At 53.2% G+C, this 19,062-nt stretch overlaps 1 protein-coding gene across 2 annotated transcripts in view; it reads right to left on the reverse strand.

The window, feature by feature from the left end:
* Positions 1 to 1,574: 1,574 nt before the first annotated feature.
* Positions 1,575 to 19,062, reverse strand: part of SEMA5B (semaphorin 5B) — a 118,819-nt gene continuing 101,331 nt past the window's right edge. The window contains exons 9-22 of one of the 2 annotated variants that reach the window (XM_064569764.1): positions 17,985 to 18,120; positions 16,585 to 16,792; positions 16,279 to 16,486; positions 7,968 to 8,085; positions 7,645 to 7,826; positions 6,298 to 6,441; positions 5,942 to 6,089; positions 5,591 to 5,816; positions 5,172 to 5,390; positions 4,564 to 4,734; positions 4,311 to 4,460; positions 3,938 to 3,982; positions 3,287 to 3,492; positions 1,575 to 3,056 (exon numbers count right to left, since the gene is read on the reverse strand). In XM_064569764.1, the coding sequence (XP_064425834.1) occupies positions 2,898 to 3,056; positions 3,287 to 3,492; positions 3,938 to 3,982; positions 4,311 to 4,460; positions 4,564 to 4,734; positions 5,172 to 5,390; positions 5,591 to 5,816; positions 5,942 to 6,089; positions 6,298 to 6,441; positions 7,645 to 7,826; positions 7,968 to 8,085; positions 16,279 to 16,486; positions 16,585 to 16,792; positions 17,985 to 18,120 (2,320 nt within the window). In that variant the 3' untranslated portion in view covers positions 1,575 to 2,897. The remainder of the gene's footprint in view (positions 3,057 to 3,286; positions 3,493 to 3,937; positions 3,983 to 4,310; positions 4,461 to 4,563; positions 4,735 to 5,171; positions 5,391 to 5,590; positions 5,817 to 5,941; positions 6,090 to 6,297; positions 6,442 to 7,644; positions 7,827 to 7,967; positions 8,086 to 16,278; positions 16,487 to 16,584; positions 16,793 to 17,984; positions 18,121 to 19,062) is intronic. The other variant, XM_064569715.1, reaches the window with a different exon arrangement.

Consider the following 19,062-nt stretch of genomic DNA (forward strand, 5'->3'; position numbering starts at 1 on the left):
TAACCCTCTAGTTATCCAAACAGACCCTCACCACACACCCACTTTGTGCCTGGTATCTCCATGTCCAGTCTGGTTCAGTGTCCCAAGGGAACATACTTATTGTCCCCTGTGGAGGCAAAGGAGTAGTGACTTACCTTTAAGTCTAGAGAATGAAGTCATCTTGAGGGTCTAGCTGAAGCTTACACACGGATTTTCAACCACCACCTCCTTTTTAGGCTCCCACCTTAACCTCACCTTCCCTGATACCAGGTCTTCCAATTTCTGATTCTTTCTGAAATTGCTTGGGTGCTTAGGTTTGACCCATACCCATTCTTCCAGATGATTGCTGTTCCTCTGCTTTCTGTGTTCATGTATTATAATTTGGGATTATAGTTACATCCTAGTTTGATTGAAAATAGTGACAGCTTTTGTTTTTTGTCCTCTTTACTTTTGGAGTGATGTTGAGAGAAGAAATGTCTTCACACCACCATTTAAAATCCCTAAGTCTCTGCCTTGGTTTTTACCTATAACTGTGTTTATATTTTTGGTTTCCTGTATCCTCCAAATTTTCTACAATAAACATGTATCACTTTAATAATAAGAAAACACACACACAGAGTTATCCAAAGACAAAAAGGCCCAACAAGGCCTAGAGAACCCAATCCTGCATTTCCCTTCCTCTTTTTATGAGCCAGTTGGGCCTAAGAAGCCCCCTCTTCTTTCATACCTCATCTTCCTGACACTATGCAGCCATCCATGTGGCCTCAGGCACCTGTTGGAGAGAACACAGCCTCCAGGGAGGACATTCTTGGCTTCCTAATCCGTGGGTGCAGCCTTTGCCAACCATGCAAGCTAATTTGCATGCAGTGTGGATCCCTTAATGCAATCTGATGATCATGCGTCCAAAGGCACAAGTTTTTTTTTATAAAAAGAGAATTCAGTGTGGTGTGTGTGGTGTTTTGCCACTGCATCCACAGGTTTTCATTCCCACTGATGCCATTCCAGTCAATAGGGGTGAGCATTAGCTAGGTATTCTCCATTACTACTTCCTACAGACCTGTCCAGTCCCTCCACTTGGACATATAAGTGGCCCTTATGAAGTAGGCCCTGGGCCCTTGAACACTCTTAAGCTTCACTGCCTCTACCAGGTCTAAGAGAATCAGAGACCCCAAGATCTAACACCCCACAAATTCCCATAAGCTCTGGACTCATTAACAGGAACCCAGTGAGAAATCCCAAAGCAGAAGTACTCATAGGTCTCTGGAGCTCTCTCTGATCAGGCTCCACCCTGGCCTGAGGACACTGCTACTTCCTTCGTCCCAGTGAGCACAGGGATTCCAGGACTCAGGCGGGGCCAGGAATGCTCCAGTCCTCCTCCTCCCCACTAGGATCACAGGCTTTAAAGCCTGACCTACATGTAGGATTCGCTGGGAGTCCTAGGAGAATTGATCCAGCCAATTAAGTTGGGAAATTGCTCTTTGAATTTAACATGTCCATCCACTCATTTGTGACTTGGTGGGCTGAGGCTTCGAGGTTATTTTTACTTAATCCAGCAAAAAACTATATTGGGCTTCTCCCACTTCACCAGTTTATTCATTTTTTCAGTCAGTTTTGGTTTTTATTAAACTTAGCCTTATAAATACCTCATAAAATAACCCTCATCAATACTCCCCTGTTGGACTCACGCATTTCCATTCTGGAGCTATTGCCTAGAAGAGCTGCTAAGGGACCAGGCAGAAAAATCTCCAGTCGTGTTGCCTTTGGTGTGTACCTTGTGTCCCTACTTGAGAATTTGTCCCTAAAAAGGTTTGGAGCAACATGTGTGTATGCACATATTCTCACAAGTGGGAAGATACCCTCTATGAAAATCCAATTCTATGTGGATCATTCCCTCCACCCTGAGAAGACCATCTATTACCCCAGTGCAATGCTCTACTTGACTAGCCCACGCCAAGAGGAGCCCACACACATACACACAAAGAATTACATTTGGAGACCAGATATCATCTTTAATTAATAATGCCACAGCCCAACATCCTTTTTGTTGCTGTAGCATGTTGAGGGTGTGTGTGCGTGTGCGTGTGTGTGCGTTCCTGAACAGATGAAGGGCCTGAGACTCCCAAGCAGGTCTCAGCCAACAGCTCTACTGAGCAGCGACTGGAAGACAGTCTCCACAGCGGCACAGAGGGTGGACTCCTGCCTCCCTTTCTCTTGGACCACCTTTCCTGCATTCTGAGGGCAAAGCTGAAGCCTGTCCCAGCCCAGACTAAAGGGCTTCTTAGCAAAGATCAATCTTCAGTCCCCAGCCCTCACTGCCTCTGACCAGAAGGATGTCCCTGGGCAAAGTACAGACTGCTAGGCAAAGGTGGACAAGCTGGGCCAGCCTTGGTCCCCAGGTCACACTGGGGCAGCACCATAGTGGCCCGGCCCTGGGCGGAGAATCCAGAGCTTCTGGGGCCATTTGCTTAGTTCCTCTCACAGATGATCAGGGTAGATCCCAGGCCCTTCCTGGGGCCAGCCAGAGAGGGACAGCCTCGGCCCGTGAGGGCCACAGGAGCATCATTTCCAGCCCGAACCTAAGAGCCTGCTCAGTCATCTCCACTCTCCAGTTCCTCGCATGCCCAGTAGGTCCACAGCCCAGACACGGCAGGGGAGATCAGCACGGTAGTGGGTCGCAAGGAGGCCATGAGAGACCTGGGCTGAGCTGGAACTCCAGCCATGTGCCAGCCTGAAGCCAGCCCTCTCCCCCATGGTCACCGCCAGCCAGAGCTCTTTGAAGTCGGATGGGACCCCCACAGGCAAGGCGGCAAGTTCTTGGCCAGGTGCAGAAGGAGAAAACCAAACTGGCTCCACCGTCCCATTTCCACCTGCTCTGTGCCTTAAGAAGGCAAGGAGCCCAAGTCCCCAGGACAGTGTTATCAGCTGTTGGGGAAGCACCGTTGTCCAGGTGAGGCCTCAGGTCGGAAGCTGTGTTTGTTCAGTGGGCTGGGATAGTAGGTGGTTGTGTATACATTGGTCTGCTGCAATGGGTAGAAACTGGCTCTGTCATCGGGGATCAGGTTATTCTTGTTCAGGGTCTGTGGAGGAAGGAAGGAACCGGAGAGGAAGGGGTAAGGGAGGGGGGCGGGGGAAGGCGACGGGCCAGGGCAAGGCTGTCAGGAACCAGTCAGTGAGCAAACACTCTGGCCGCTGACACAGTTCACAGCACCCTGCGCCCTCCCCAGTGCCCAGCCCCGCTGCGCCCAGCTCCAGGCCAGAACCACGGCACCCTTCACCCTGCACTCAGCCTCTACATGAAGGCTCCCACCTTGAACTCCATGGGTGTGTACTTCTCGTTCTTGGGGGTGCCCCCACCCTTGTAGTGCAGGTGGTTGGGGGTGGCAGGGTGGACGAGTGTGGATTCCTGGGACTGGCGCCGGCAGTGCTGGTAGGACAGGTACACGGCCAAGGTCAGCAGCCCAGAGCCCAGGAAGCAGGAGACGCCTGTGGCTACCAGGTGGATGAGACTGAACCCTGGGAGAGGCGGAAGCAAATGGTAAGGAAAGGGCCACCACGAAGAGCAGAGACTCCACTCCTGACCGCCTCCCAACAGGAGGCTCTGAGACATAAAGGAAAGGGCTTTGAGGCCAGACCCAACGGAAACAGGAAGGCCAGGCAGCCAGCCACCAGGGGCCTCTCTCACAGGACACCTGTGGTTTAGGTCAGAGGAGGCAACCAGAGGGTGTGGACTTGGGTGACTCTTCTTGAATACAGACTCGATGACTGCCTCCTAGCCGGGGGGCAGAGATGGAACCTCCCAGGCCCCCCTATACATCGTCCAGAGCAGCCAGGACCTCCGCAAGGTTTGTCTCTCTGGAGCAGGAAGTGGAGAGACTCCAGATTTCAGAGTTGGGCTGGTCTCCTCTTTGGGGAGGAGAGGTGGAAAGACAGCGTCACGAGGTGGGCAGGGTCCTTTTACCTCCACAGCTGGTGGCCTCCTCCATGCTGGAGGCAGGCAGGATCACTGCAGGAAGACAAGCAGAGAGAGTGTGGGGCAGGGAGGAGAGAAGGGTCCCTCTGGGGCTAGGTATATCTCTAGGAGGGTCCCTGGGTCAGCACTGAGCCGCGTGGGACGTGGTCTGGGGGCCTTCATTCCACTCTGTCCCCACTCAGACCTTGTCTCTAAGAGGGGCCAGCCCATTCACTAGAGAAGAAGGGGCAAAAGCCCAAAGTATGCACACCTCCCACCCTGGTGTTCCATCCTAGACCCACTAAGATTCTTCAGAAGGGGAAGGAAGCTGGGGGCCCAGGGTGCGAAGGGTTGGTGCCAAGGTGCTGGCTTAAGGACCTACCGGGAATCTCGCCGTAGGGGCAGGGGCGGCTCTCGCTGCTGTTTCCGGTGCAGGCGCTGGGCCCTGGGACCAGCTCTTCACAGTGTCGGCTGCGGCTTTGGGCTCCGTCCTCCGTGCATGCACTCCACTCGGACCACGGTGACCAGCCTTCTGTGGGTTGTGGACTCGGATGAGGTTAACTGCCCTGAGACCCCCTGAGGGAGTTCAGAGGGACCCAAGGGGCTCCCCAGCCCTGGCGTGATGTTTGTCATACCTGGGCAAGCCTGAGTAGCACACAGCGCCTCCTCTGTGTGCAGACCAAGACAGATGTCCTCGCCTGGGGAGGGCGCGGGGCTGGTGCAGGAACGTGTGCGTTGATAGTGGCCTCCACCACAGGAGGCTGAGCACGGGGACCAGGAGGTCCAGCAGGACCAGGCACCCCGCACTGCAAGGGGACAGGGTGTGTGAAAGGGGCTGCAGGTGCAGGCAGGGCCTAAGACACTTCTACCCTATCCCCAGCTAGGCCACTCTGCCCTGGACCACCCTGACTCCATCCTCTGCACCCGCCCTCAGCCCACTGTTAGGGACTGCCCCTTCCTCCTGAGGGGTGCAGGGGGAAATGCTGGCTGCAGAGGAGATACCAAAAACCAACTCCACCTCAGATCAAGCCTCTTATCTGGCTAACCCATTAGGGGAGAGAAAAAAGTGACAAGGAAGACGAGGAGAGGCCCTGCTCGGTGGGAGAAGGTGCTGTGTCCATGGTCAGGCCACAGACTTGCTGTAGGGCCCACTGTACAGAGTTGGCAAAAAGAACTGGTCGTCTGGGCATGAGGTGTGGCCTAGGGAGTCTCCTTGATGGGGGTTCCCTAAGCGCGGGGTCACCTGGACAAGCCTGGTGGTTACAGTCCTGGTACTCGGCGGCGTCGCCTATGCATGGCAGGCCTCCGCTGCGGGGCTCCGGGTTCGTGCACGTTCTCTTGCGGACGCGGAAGCCCAGCTCGCAGTCCCGGGAGCAGGACGACCACGGGCCCCACGCAGCCCAGCCCCCGCTCACCGAGTGCGGGGAGGTGCCCCCGCTGCGCAGGAGATCCTCCACCAGGGCTGGGTGGGGCATGGGTGGGGAGACTGGCCTCAGTGATGAGCACACCCAGCGGCCCCACTCCTGCCCCACAGGCCTCCGGCTTCTTCCAAACACGATCCACTGACACCCCCCCCCTCCCCGTAGCCCCCTCCGACTCCCAGCCTCCCCCAGCCCCGCGCCAGCGCTGGCGCCTGGGAGGGAGCGGGGCGAGGCGCTGTACCGTCGGTGTCGCAGGCTCCCGAGCCGTCCGCCGGGCAGGTTCTGGTCTCCGTCCTCCTCCGGCCAAGCTGCAGGCCGTGGGGGTCCGGCAGGGGAGCGCGGCACGTGAAGCGGAAGCGCTGCTCCTGCCGCGCCCCGCCCTGAGTCACGTTCACGGGCAGCCACGGCGTCCACGGCGTGTTGCGCCGCACTTCCGGGCAGCCCTCGGGGTTGCACGTCTTGAACTCCTTCGGGATGGGAGCGGGTGCTGTGTGGCGGGCCTGCAGCCCCAGGCCTGGCCCGCGCCCCCGGCCCCCGCCTGCCCTCCCGTGGGGGCAGGTCCTCCGGCCCGCGCGCCCTCATCGGGCCTCACCACGCCGCAGCCAGGGCAGGAGTTGCCGTTCTCACAGGACCGCCGCCGCGATTGCACGCCGCCCCCACAGTTGCTGCTGCACTTGCTCCAGGAGCCCCACGACGCCCAGAAGATGGGCACCGGGCAAGGCGTGTTTTCGTTACAGAACCTGCGGGGAAGGGTGTGTGGGGGGAGCGGTCATCGCACTAGGGAGCAGGCACCCCCTTCCTTAACAAGAGGTCCCTGGGAGTGCAAGCCTGGGAAGGACAAGAGTCCACCGGCTCACTCGGAGAATCCAGGCCACTTTCTAGGGGGCCCGGCAAGTCTGGGGCTGCAGGGCTAGCTTGTCTCAGAAACCTGGCCACACGCTCGCTCACCGCTCCTCGCGGCTCTTGCCCACGCAGATGCGGCCCCCGTGGCGGGGAGCGGGGTTGCTGCAACTTCGCTGCCGCACCTGGAATCCGATCCCACAGGACGTGCTGCACAGGGCCCACGAGGACCACGGGGTCCACGCTCCGTTCCTGGTGGGGTCAGAGGGGACAGGGACAGATGATCCTCCGAGCCCTAGCTACTCAGATCTATCTATAGCTAGGCAGGTGGATTTTATATTATTGTCAGTGATACGGGAAAAGGCAGCTCCCAACCAGGCGGGCTGTTTATTCGTTCCTGTGTTCATTCATTCCTCAAACATGTGTTGAGAGCCTTTCCCCATATATCAGGCTGTGCTCAGGGCTAAGGGTATAGAGGTAGGACCCGGGGCATGGAGATACTTGTGGGGCAAAAGGACACATTCTCTAGAAAGGGCTCCAGTTGCCTTTGCAATATGCAACCTTTGTTCATCCTTCTTGGTTGTCCAACCCTTGCACTCAATCCCATTCTCTCTTCCCTGTTCTACAACACCCCATGCTTTGCTCCAACCTCAGACACCATTCACTGTTGTCTACTTTGACTCCAATTTTCAAGTTTTGGTTCTATCACTTACTGGCTATATGAGCCTGGACAAGTTACTGAAAATTTCGGTGCCTCATAAAACTCATCTTTAAAGTAAGGATAATGGGGGCGCCTGGGTGGCTCAGTCATTAAGCGTCTGCCTTTGGCTCAGGTCATGATCCCAGGGTCCTGGGATGGAGCCCCACACTGAGCCCCGCATCGGGCTCCCTGCTCCTCAGGAAGCCTGCTTCTCCCTCTCCCACTCCCCCTGCTTGTGTTCCCTCTCTCGCTGTCTCTCTCTCTCTGTCAAATAAATAAATAAAATCTTAAAAAAAAAAAAAGTAAGGATAATGATTGTATTCCTACCCCATGAGGTTGTTTTGACAGTTAAACCAATACACATGTATAGAATGGAGTGATTTTAAGAGAGTCCAAGGTCATACCTCCAGACGATGGTAATCCAGGATTGGCACCAGGTCTGCCTACTTGACCACCGCCCCATGCTGTCCCTCGTGTTTGGAACAGCAAGGCTTATTGAGGCTATGGTCTGTGACTCCCATGCCTGTCCAGCCTACCTGTTTGTATCAAGAGCCCCCACAAGGCAGAGACTTCTCTCCCACTAGAGTGGAGGGCTCATATTTTAGCCACCTCTCCAGTCCCCTGCACAGCTCTGGAGTGGTTTCTGTCCCTTTGCAGGAACACCTGCCTGGGGATGCCCCATTTCCTCTATTCGCGCGCGCCCCCCCCCCCCCAGGTCAAGGCAGCCGCCATCCAAGTCCCGTATCCCCACATACCTGGAACAGTTGGCGATGTGGATGGCTGGCCCCAGGCAGTCTCGGCCCCCACAGCGGGGTCGGGGGGAGTCACAGGCTCGGGCCCGACACAGGCAAGATCCTGAATTGTCCCCATCTAAGTGCTCACATGGTTGCCATGGTGACCACTGGCCGAAGCCCCCATCCTGAGTCACATTTCGCACCTGCAGATACACATCAAACAGGTCACACGAGGCAGGGACAGGGAAGGCACCAAGTCCCAGGGGACATGGGGATACTGATGGAGAGTCACAGCCTGAATCAGGGGGCGAGGTCCCAGGTGGGGCGCATGAAAGGGTTCTCACAGGACACGCTGTTATGTTCTGGGTCCAGAGGCTCATGTTGGAACTGTCCTCAAGCGTGCTGCAACGTTGCTGCTTCTCGTCCCAGCCGCAGTATGGGTCCCGGGCCCCTAGGCACGCCCTGCCAGACAGAGGTCCTGAGACTCAAGCCTGAGGGCCTCCCACCCTCACTCGCCCCCTCTGGTGCCCTTATCCATCCAGTTGCCCTCCACAGTAATAACTAAGCTCATTGAACACTTCCTGTGTGCCGGGAATCATTTTAAACACTTTACAAGCATGAATTAATTTAATACAACAACCCAGGGCAGAAGGTACTGTCATCATCCTCATGTTACATGGAGGAAACCCAGAGAGCTGAACAAGGACTCAAACCCTTGCCTTCCAGAGCCCACACTCTTAACCTTGCCTTCCCCAAGCCTAGGTGCCCCATGCTCCTCATCTAGGGCCACAGGAGAAGATGTGGTGAATAGAAATCCAAGGAAGTAGTGCCTCTCTGTCAGACATGATGATAATAGAGCCATAAAACATTAGTGATGGATTAGGGACAGTCTGGCCCAGTGGTTCTCCCCACCCTGGCTGCACATTGGAATCACTAAAGAAGCTTTTAGAAAATACTGATACCTGCCCCCACCCATACAAAAGTCTCTGGGGGGTGGGGAGGTTTTAAAAACTCCTAGGTGATTCTAATGGGAGCCAAGTTGAGAATTACTGGGATCTGCAATACAACCTTTTTGTTGTATAAAGGAAGAAACAGCCACAGAGAGCGAAGAGGAGTTCCCCCCAGATCACACAGATTACACATGGCAGAGCCGGGGCTAGAGCCTAGACTTCATTTTCATTTTTTTTTTTTTAGGAGCTTAGACTTCTTAACCACGATTCTTCCACCATGCTCTTGCCTCCCAGCTGGGAGTCTGACTTCGCCCACTGAGTGAACAGAGGCCCATGCCTCAAAACACAGGGGACACCGAGGCATAGTCCGGGGCCTCTGAGGGCATCCACATGCCTGTGCTGCTCAGGGGCAAGAACCAGAGTCTAGTGCGTCAGCATCATGAGAATGAGCGCAGGCTGCCAAGAGAGGGGTCGACGTCCCGTGTCCCCTTTCCCGGGCCCTCAGGGCTGGTCTATCTGCAGTGACCCAGAGAAGGTAATGGTTCACACGCCAATGAATGCCCCAAATGCCTCCACTTCTCACATTCTAGGGCTCCTCTCTTCTCTTTCTCCTTCAGACTTATTCATTTTATCCTTTACAGTTTTTCTTTTAAAGATTTTATTTATTTGTCAGAGAGAGAGGGAGCGCACACGCAGGGAGAGAAACAGGCAGAGGGAGAAGCAGGCTACCGCTGAGCAAGGAGCCCAATGTGAGACTCGATCCCAGGACCGTGAGATCATGACCTGAGCTGAAGGCAGACTTTAACCGACTGAGCCACCCAGACGTCCCATCCTTTTACAGTTTTTAACAACAACAACAACAACAAGTTAAATCCGGGGGCGCCTGGCTGGTTCAGTCAAAAGAGTGTGTGATGCTTGATCTCAGGGTCATGAGTTTGAGCCCCACTTTGGGTGTGGAGATTACTAAAAATAAATAATCAAATAAACAAAACTTTTAAAACAATTAAATCTCTACCAGTAAGACTTCAAGGAGGAGAAAAAGAGTATGGAAATTACGGAATCAGGATTTGCTGTTCATTGCTAAGTAAATAGAGTATCAGATTCTGGAGCCTGAAGGAAGTTCCCTCTGCCTGGGGGAACCCACTGCCAACCCCAGGGGATACCCTGGGTCCCTTCTGCCTCCTTTTCCCAACTTCCAACCCTTTTACCAGGCTTGGCTGCTCCACAGCAGTGGGCCTGCAAGAGAGGGTCCAGAGAGAGCACTGGGAATGGGGGGGCAGAAATTGGAGGCCAGGAAGCAGAAAAGGCTTCAGGTAAAGGAGGTGCTAGGCTGCAAGGAGGTGGGGGAGTCCACACCATGACATGACTCTGCAGAGGGATTTTTGATGGGCCAAAGGGGCAAGGATGTCAAGGGTTAAAGGAATACATGAAAGAGTCAAACGTTTTCTCCTTTTGGTGTTTCCAGGATAGAATCCTTCTTTCCTCACAAAGCTTTAAGGAGAGTCTCCTGTCAGGTGAGTTCTTTATTTTCAGTGAGTTAAATGGACCATGTGAGGTTCCAAAGACAAATGAGGTTATATGAGAGAGCTCACAAAGAAGGGGGTGGGGCTTCCCCTTGTTGCCAGAGGAGGCTGAAGAAGATAATGCTGCCCCTTGCTCAGGCAGCCCGTGACCTCATTTAAGGGAGGTGATGCCTGGGGCTTCATGGGCAAGGGCCTTGCTGGACCCCAGCAAGTACCCTCTGGCCCGCCCGGGAATCCAGAATGCTCATCTGTTACTCAAGAATCCGTTTCCATTTTATTCACTCAAGTACAATTGTAAATTGTACAATATAAGTGTGTTCATATTTTCATCTGGGACCAATGGTTTGATTTGGGGGTGTTTCACCAGCAGAATGCATCAAACTAGACACCATGGTACTAGATACAGCGCATATGCAAAGTAGTCCCAGCAACATGTGGTTTTGAGCTTCTGCTCTCTGGCTGACATTTGGACCAAATTTGCTGCCACCAAATCCAGCCAATCAGAACTCAATGAAGCCCGCTCCTGAGGGTATTTCCCTCAGCTCTCAGAAGGCAGTATCAAACTCCAGAAGCAGCTGATATGGCACTTTAGAGGCAACAGGAATTAAATGAAAGAGAGCCATGAATAGGGCTATACTACTAATAATACTAATAAATAAAATTCTATTCATCAAAAACAAATGTCTGCCAGTAGAGAAAATGGAGAAGAGCAGAAAATTTGAATCAGTTTGTACAAGATAAAAGCAGAAGATTCTGGAGGAATGCAATTTTGCCTCATGCTACTTCTTTCATCTAGGGTCTAAGGAGTCCATCAAAATCCTAAAGGAGAACACAGGCAGCAACCTCTTCGACCTCAGCCACAGCAACTTCTTCCTAGAAACATCGCCAAAGGCAAGGGAAGCAAGGGCAAAAATGAACTATTGGGACCTCATCAAGATAAAAAACTTTTGCACAGCAAAAGAAACAGTCAACAAAACCAAAAGACAACTGACAGAATGGGAGAAGATATTTGCAAATGACATATCAGATAAAGGGCTAGTATCCAAAATCTATAAAGAACTTCTTAAACTCAACATCCAAAGAACAAATGATCCAATTAAGAAATGGGCAGAAGACATGAACAGACATTTTTCCAAAGAAGACATCCAAATGGCCAACAGACACATGAAAAAGTGCTCAACGTCGCTTGGCATCAGGGAAATCCAAATCAAAACCTCAATGAGATATCACCTCACACCAGTCAGAATGGCTAAAATTAACAAGTCAGGAAACGACAGATGTTGGCAGGGATGTGGAGAAAGGGAACCCTCCTACACTGTTGGTGGGAATGCAAGCTGGTGCAACCACTCTGGAAAACAGTATGGAGGTTCCTCAAAAAGTTGAAAATAGAGCTACCATATGACCCAGCAATTGCACTACTGGGTATTTACCCCAAAGATACAAATGTAGAGATCTGAAGGGGTACATGCACCCCGATGTTTATAGCAGCAATGTCCACAATAGTCAGACTGTGGAAAGAGCCAAGATGTCCATCGACAGATGAATGGATAAAGAAGATGTGGTATATATATACAATGGAATATTATGCAGCCATCAAAAGGAATGAAATCTTGCCATTTGCAACGATGTGGATGGAACTGGAGAGTGTTTTGCTGAGTGAAATAAGTCAATTAGAGAAAGACATGTATCATATGACCTCACTGATATGAGGAAATCTTAATCTCAGGAAACAAACTGAGGGTTGCTGGAGTGGTGGGGGGGGAGGGATGGGGTGGCTGGGTGATAGACATTGGGGAGGGTATGTGCTATGGTGAGCGCTGTGAATTGTGCAAGACTGTTGAATCACAGATCTGTACCTCTGAAACAAATAATACATTATATGTTTAAAAAAAAATAAAGAAGAAGATAGCAGGAGGGGAAGAATGAAGGGGGGGAAATCGGAGGGGGAGATGAAACATGAGAGATGATGGACTCTGAAAAACAAACTGAGGGTTCTAGAGAGGAGGGGGTGGGAGGATTGGTTAGCCTGGTGATGGATATTAAAAAGGGCACGTTCTGCATGGAGCACTGGGTGTTGTGCACAAACAATGAATCGTGGAACACTACATCAAAAACTAATGATGTAATGTATGGTGATTAACATAACATAATAATAAAAAAATAAAAAATAAAAAATAAAATAAAATAAAGTTTATCAGAGGGGAGGTGGGTGGGAAGATGAGTGAAACAGGTGAAGGGGATTAAGAGTATACTTATCATGATAAGCACTGAGTAATGATGTATAGAATTGTTGAATCACACTATATTGTACACCTGAAACTAATATAACACTGTTAACTTACTGGAATTAAAATAAAATTTTTTTTAAAAGACTGTAAAGAAAAATAACCAGTCCTAGAAAAATTGTTCCCAGTTTTGACTGCAAATTAGAATCTCCTAGTGATCTTTTAAAAAGCTTTAGCAAACAAAATAAAAAACCCACCTATATCTGGGCTTTACGGACCAAAGTAGGCTGGAATCTTTTAAACGCTCCCTAGGTGATTCTAAAGAATAGCATGGTTGAGCATTGCTGTTCCAGGCCACGTTGGTCAGGGTTCCCAAGCCAAGAGATGAAGTGCCTTGTCTTTCCAATCCGTGACAGAATAGGAAAGGAGGGAAGAAAAGCCGGAGTGGATGCTGGCCCCAGCACCCCCACTCAGGCTCCCTCACCCTCTCACCCTGCTCTCAGTTCCCCCAGACAAGAAAGAGACCAGATTCTCCACAGACACGCCTGCCCTGCCCTCCCCTGGCCCTGGCCGCCTGACGGGGCTTACACGACTCCCCTGGAGCCAATGCTTGAGCTCTCCTCCTGCCCACATTCGCGGCTTTGGGCCAAAGACCACTCCAAAGCTTACAGAGCAGGGAATGTTCTTAAAATTAAAGCTCCAAGGAGAGAATTAAAGCGTGTCTGACTGTAAGAATGGGTAGCAGTTGAGAGTTTCTTTCATAAAAGCAGCCTTTAGACCAATAATATATCATCATGTCTTTTTTACTGCAGTGTCTCAAGCAGCCATTACAAAAGGGAACAGGTTCATTCCATGTGCCGGGAGGCAGGACAGAGACGGATGGTGGAAGTTGAAAGCGGGTGGATTCCAGCACCCGGTAGCAACAGTAGCACAATGGGAGCTGTCCAAGGTGGAGCCTGGGAGCAAGTGGCCATCATTTAAGATGAGGGCCAGATTTCCTATCAGGGAGAGAGGTTGGGAGGAGACTCTCCGAGCCACCTTCCTGAGTGAACTGGTGTAGACACCCCCACGCCCCCTCCAGTGCAGCGTGAAAGGCATGATGGAAGGAGGGAGGGAGTGTTCACGCATAAAACACTTGCTTTGTAGAGCCAGGCAGCAGCTTATTCCCTCTGCCCCACCTCTTGTGAGCCCTGATCTCTCTCTGGCCAGGCCAGGGTCCTAATTATGTCCCACGGGGCTGAGATTTGCCTGAGCGAAAGGAGGGGGCTGGAGACAAGCCCCTGGATTCTGGGCAGTGGAGGGGGGCCTGAAAGGACTCTGCCAATCCACCCTCATCCTCCTGCCAGCTTTGGAAGGAATGAGGGGGAAAAGCATGAAATGTCGATCTTAGGACACAGTAAAACCCTATGACAACCCGCCCCCCAACAGCACAAATTCTGATATAGTGTGATAGTTGGCTTCCAGACTCTGGGGTGCACAGATTGGTGGCTACACAGCCTCACTCTGGTCATTTTATTAACTTTGCAATCATGAGACCTCACATTTTCAGATCCACCTAGAGCCTTACAGCAGCATCTCACTGTACATGTCAAGCGCTCTTATCCCAAATTCAGGAGTCCAAATAGGGTGAAAGTATCAGACTCCAAACTGACCTCTTTCTACCCTGCTATTCCACCTGGCCACACGACGCAACCTCCCTGTCCCTTCTCTGAAGCATCATGCGAGCGAGGCAATGTCCCGGCATCTTCCTTTCTCTGGTTCCACTGCAGACCCCATTACTTCATATCTGGCCCGGAGCCACACTAGCTCACACTGGCCAACCCTCTGCCCCTTGACAATGTCGCTCACCACTGTCTGATTGATCTTTGTCAAACACCTATTCACGCTGCCTCTCACTCCACTCCCCCACTCAAAGACCACTTCAGTGCCCACAGGCGAAGGTTCAGATCCAATCCTCCCTTGGCATTCCCAGCTGGCCTCGGTCCCATTCCCCTCCCTTCTCCTGCACCAACCTCCTCTCAGGCCAAATGATCAGTGAGCTGAAGGATCAGTCCTGTGTGGAAGGCCACTTTGTGCCTTAGGCTGGGCATGGCCCCCAGGGGAAGTCTAAAAAGTATTGGGATAGTGGGTTTGCCTTCAAGGATTTACAAGCTCCTAAAGAACAAGACTATGTGCAAAGTTTAAAAACAATACAAGAGGGGTGCCTGGGTGGCTCGGATGGTTGAGCGTCTGCCTTCAGCTCAGGTTATGATCCCAGGGTCCTGGAATCGAGCCCCACATCTGGCTCCTGGCTCAGCGGGGAGCCTGCTTCTCCCTCTGCCTCTCCCCCTGCTCATGCTCTCTCTCTCTGTATCTCTCTGTCTCAAATGAATAAATAAAATCTTAAAAAAAAACAACACAAGAGTTAAAGAACACAAGATACGGAGGAAACGCCATCAGCAGATAGCCTGCAATTCGTGCCAAGCCGTGCTGCCTGTAGTCCATGTCACAGGTGCTGAGACTGCAGAGAGCCCAGGAGGCTGCAGGGCCCTGACATGCATTTGTGGAAATACGAAGGAACTAAGGACGCTAGTTACCACGCATGAGCACATCATGAATAGAATTCCCAATCCTTATAACAACTCTGCCAGAATGAACTATCATTTGCTCCATCACAATTTCCTCCTATTTTCCCCTGAGGAGAAAGCTCGAAAGGATAAGTAGCTTGCTCAGGATCGTGTAGCTAGCAGATGATGGAGCTGAGGGAGAAGCCCAGGCGCGTCCAATTCAGCCACGGGGGGCCTCACCTACAATGCCCCACTGTCTCTCCCCACACATCCACTACAGGCCCAGGTTTCTCTCTCCAGCCAGACATCCACAGCGCCAAGGGAAATGGGAGTGTTCTGGGCCCATTTCATCTTGCCCCCTTTCTCTCACCTCCACCGCCCTGCAAAGCGCTCCGAGCACGGTAGGGCTCAGTACACGTTGGTGGTTTGCTGCTAGAGCTATGCGCTGGGGCCGAGGGGACCTGAGTGTCTGCGCACTGCTCTCCCTTTCTTCCTCCCCAGCTGCCACACCGTGACCCTCCCGCCTCCTCCCCGGCCCTCCGGCCCTCTGCCCAGAGCCCGGCACACCCCACAGGGGCCGGAGGACAACCCTTGGCAGCAGGGGTACCATTTGTCTCTCAGTTCTCAAGGACAGATGGGCACGGCCAGGAGGCTTCTGTGTTGCAAAGGCCACAGGAGCCCATGTGGCTGTGACTACGCCAGCTAAGGCGGCTTTTGAGTATCTCAAAAACGAGGGGGCACAGCTTGGGAGAGCTTCACGTAGTAGGAATTGGAGATACATTTCCATTTGGCTTTGGAATAGGCTTTTGTGTTCCCCCTGAGACGCCAAGTGCCATGATTGCCAAACTCGTGAATCCACTTGAAGCTAAGGTCTCAGCAGCAGTTGGGAAGCAAATACAACCAACAGCTCCACCTGGTTCCTCATCTCCACCGGACCCAAGCCAGGCCTCTGCCTCTTCTAAGTCAGGAAGGAAGAAAAGCAAAAATCTGGCACCAACTCAGAGCATCCTCTCCTAGCTCCCCACACATCTGGGTAGTAAGTCCTGTGGGTTCAAAGATAAAGATCTTTCTCTGAATTAAAGGGACTGAGACGCAATCAAGTAAGCTAGAGATGGCTGACAGACCCTCGCTTTGGGGTTGACAAAAGGGATAGCAACAGCCCCCTCATTTTGCTAAAGCACACACTTCCCCCAGGCAATAAGTGGTTTATGCAGACCGTCCCAATTGACAGGCAAACAACTGGAGACTGCGCCGGTTTGCCACCCCGGGTGGCTTCAGAGCTCTGTCTCATGAGAGCCACCTCCGAGGTGCGATCAGCGGGCACAAGCCTGGAGGGGGCCAGGGGCCCGCCACCCCCCCACCCCGCACACTGCCGCCCCCCCTCGCCCGGCTCCCGCGGCCCCCCGCTTACCCCTGGCTGCGGTAGGCGGCGCACCTCTCCAGCGGGACCCGCAGCACGCGGTCGCTCAGCCCCACGAAGAGCGCGCGGGCGCTGTGCAGGATGCGCAGGCTGCGAAGGGGCTCGCGGCGGCCGGGGGGCAGGACGTGCAGCTCCTCCAGGTAGCAGCCGCGGAGGCTGCGGCTCGCCGTGGACAGTGCCTTCAGGATGGTGCCCGACTCTGGAGGGGCCGGACGAGGGGGGCCTTGAAGGCCCCGCCCCGCCCCCGCCCTTCAACCTCCTCCCCACCCGGGGCCAGGCTGGGCGGAGAGGGCTCACCCGTGCCGATGTAGAGCACGTGGTAGAGCGTGTCCTTGGCCTGCACCAGGTCCACCACGAGGTGTGAGAAGCGCACGCTGTCCTGGGTGACACAGGGCTCGGGTGTCACCGGCTGCACAGCCTCGCTCATCAGGAACAGGCGCTGAGCGTCCTGCAGGCTGCGCTCCGTCAGGTTCTCGTTGGGGCCCACCTCTGGCAGAGTGCCGCACTACCGCGGGGGGGGGGGGGGGGGGGGAGTCACGCGTGCCCAGCTGCTGGGCTGCCCAGTCCCCTATCCCTCTCCTTCCTCATCATAACCCAGGCGGCCACGGGCAGGTCGTGATTACCCAATCCCGGCCCCCCACCCCCAACATCCCCGCTGCTGCGTTCCCTGCAACCCCTTGGGGCGGGGCGGGGGGTGGGGGGGAAGAGATGCCTCTAAGAACTAAGGGGAAATGAGGCTGGGAAGATGGGGAGGAGGGACCTGCGGGGGATGGTGAAGGGGGGGCGGGAGAGATGAAAAAGGGGCTGGATTATCTAAAAATGAATCATTGGAGTGTGGATAACAAGTGTGGTGTGATTTTATGCTGTTGCTGTAGGTGCTCCTCCCCCATGTTGGGCCACAACTTGCCTTCCTTCTCTCGTGTTCCTACCAGCTCAAAGTTCTTACACCTTCCAAACCGAAGCTGGAGGGCCACTGCCGTGTATGGAGCACTTACTACATCCCAGGCACTCTGTCAGGCACATATTTAACCCTTACAGTTATCTTTGAGGTCAAGAGTATTATCCCTAGTCCCAGATAAGGGTAAAGAGACTCCAGGAGGTTGGGTGACTTGACCCAGGTCAAGGTCACACAGAGGGAGAGCTATATCTGGGTCAGGATGATCCCACTGCAAAGCCTGAGGTCTTCCCATGCTCCATACTGCCCTGTGGGCAGGAAGTTGATGGATTTGAAGGTTGACCATCATTAGCTTCCTTTGCCTCAGGGCTCTTTCCTCTTCTCCATCATAGCACCAGGGGATGCTCACATCATCCATGGCTGGGCCCTGACCCCTCCTGTCACTCAGACCCTCCAGGAATTAATACCCAGTCTAGGTAGACTGCAAGCAAACTCCAGCTAAAATCCCTCAGTTCTGACCAGACAGCTTGTGAGTGCTCTCCTAGTTTCCTATATTGAGTCTCCCTGGAGGTGTGAAGTCACATTTAGAGATGGCTCAGAGTAGGCTCCCTTGCTCTGCATCCCACCCACTCTCCCGTTCTCACTCCACCGTCTTAGGGAACTATCGCAGGCCTCACAGATGGGTGCAGACCAGCTGGGACAGGTTTGGTGTTTGTGCTAAGCAGCTGGGAATCAACTGGGGGGCTGGTCATCTAGGAAAAGCTGGCCTGTGAGGAGAGGGAAAGGGGAGGAGAAGCTATACCTGGAAGTTGGGGATGGGGTTAGCGATGGGGAGCCAGGCAGCCCTGGGGTTCTCCTGGTAGCGAAATGGGCCATTAAAAGCCTGGGAGATGGCACTGAGGTTGAAGGCGCAGACAGCAGAAGCGGCGATGCTGTTTCTGAAAGACAAGAGGTGGTGGGGTGCCGCCCTCCCTGCGGGCCTGGGTCCCTTAAGCCCCACAGCCGGCCGTCCAGGCACTGTGCGGCACAGTTCCAAGGCTTGCTGAGGGCCTAGCACAAGCCCGGTGCTTTTCCCAGGGAAGGAGGGTGCGGTCCTCACACTCTGGAAACTCTGGGAAAGGCCCACTGATGAGAAGCCCTGGGGGATCATTCTGTGCTACTTCCTCATCCCTTTCCCTTCTCCAGTGGGAGGGCCAAATAAAGTTAGTGTTTTTCAAACACTTAGTCCAGAGCCCACTGTCAGAAATATACTTCATATTACAACTCCGAATAACACGCCCCCGAGCACACACATTTGTAAAGAATTTTCATGAAACAATACCCTTACTAAATGCATTGTACTCCGCTATTTTTATTCCATTCTATTCTGCTTTCTTCATTTTATTTTACCCTTCAAGCTGGTTATCAAACCCCTGATTCATGCTGCCCAGCCCACAACACCCTGAGCCGGGTGACCTCTAAGACCCGTTCAGTCCCGGGATCAGGGGTTTCTAGGAGTCTGATGTGAACAGGTCACAGAGCCCATACCACTCAGCCAAATGTTTCCAGTTCTGTTCTCGGCATTTAGACCCTCTCCCAAATGTGTCCATCACCCTCCCTGCCCTTTCTGCCTGGCCTCAGCCCCCATCATCTCTGGCTGGATGCTGCGCTGATCTCGTGGCTGGCCTTCCTACAGCCTGTCCAGCCTCCTTGAATCCATTCTCCACAGAGCAGCCACAGGGAACAGTTCAAAATGCGCATCCAAGCTGGTCTCTGGCCAGCTTCACGCCTTCAGTAATTTCTCCTTGCTCTTAGAATAAAGATCAAAACCCTTGAGCAGCAGTCTGTAAGGACGTAATTCTTCCCATCCTAGCCCCTCAGCCTCCTCTCCTGTTTCTCCT

Source organism: Mirounga angustirostris, unplaced genomic scaffold (assembly GCF_029215605.1).
Source record: "Mirounga angustirostris isolate CCGP_5_RB_7025 unplaced genomic scaffold, mMirAng1.0.hap1 SCAF_1, whole genome shotgun sequence".
NCBI classification, from domain to species: domain Eukaryota; kingdom Metazoa; phylum Chordata; class Mammalia; order Carnivora; family Phocidae; genus Mirounga; species Mirounga angustirostris.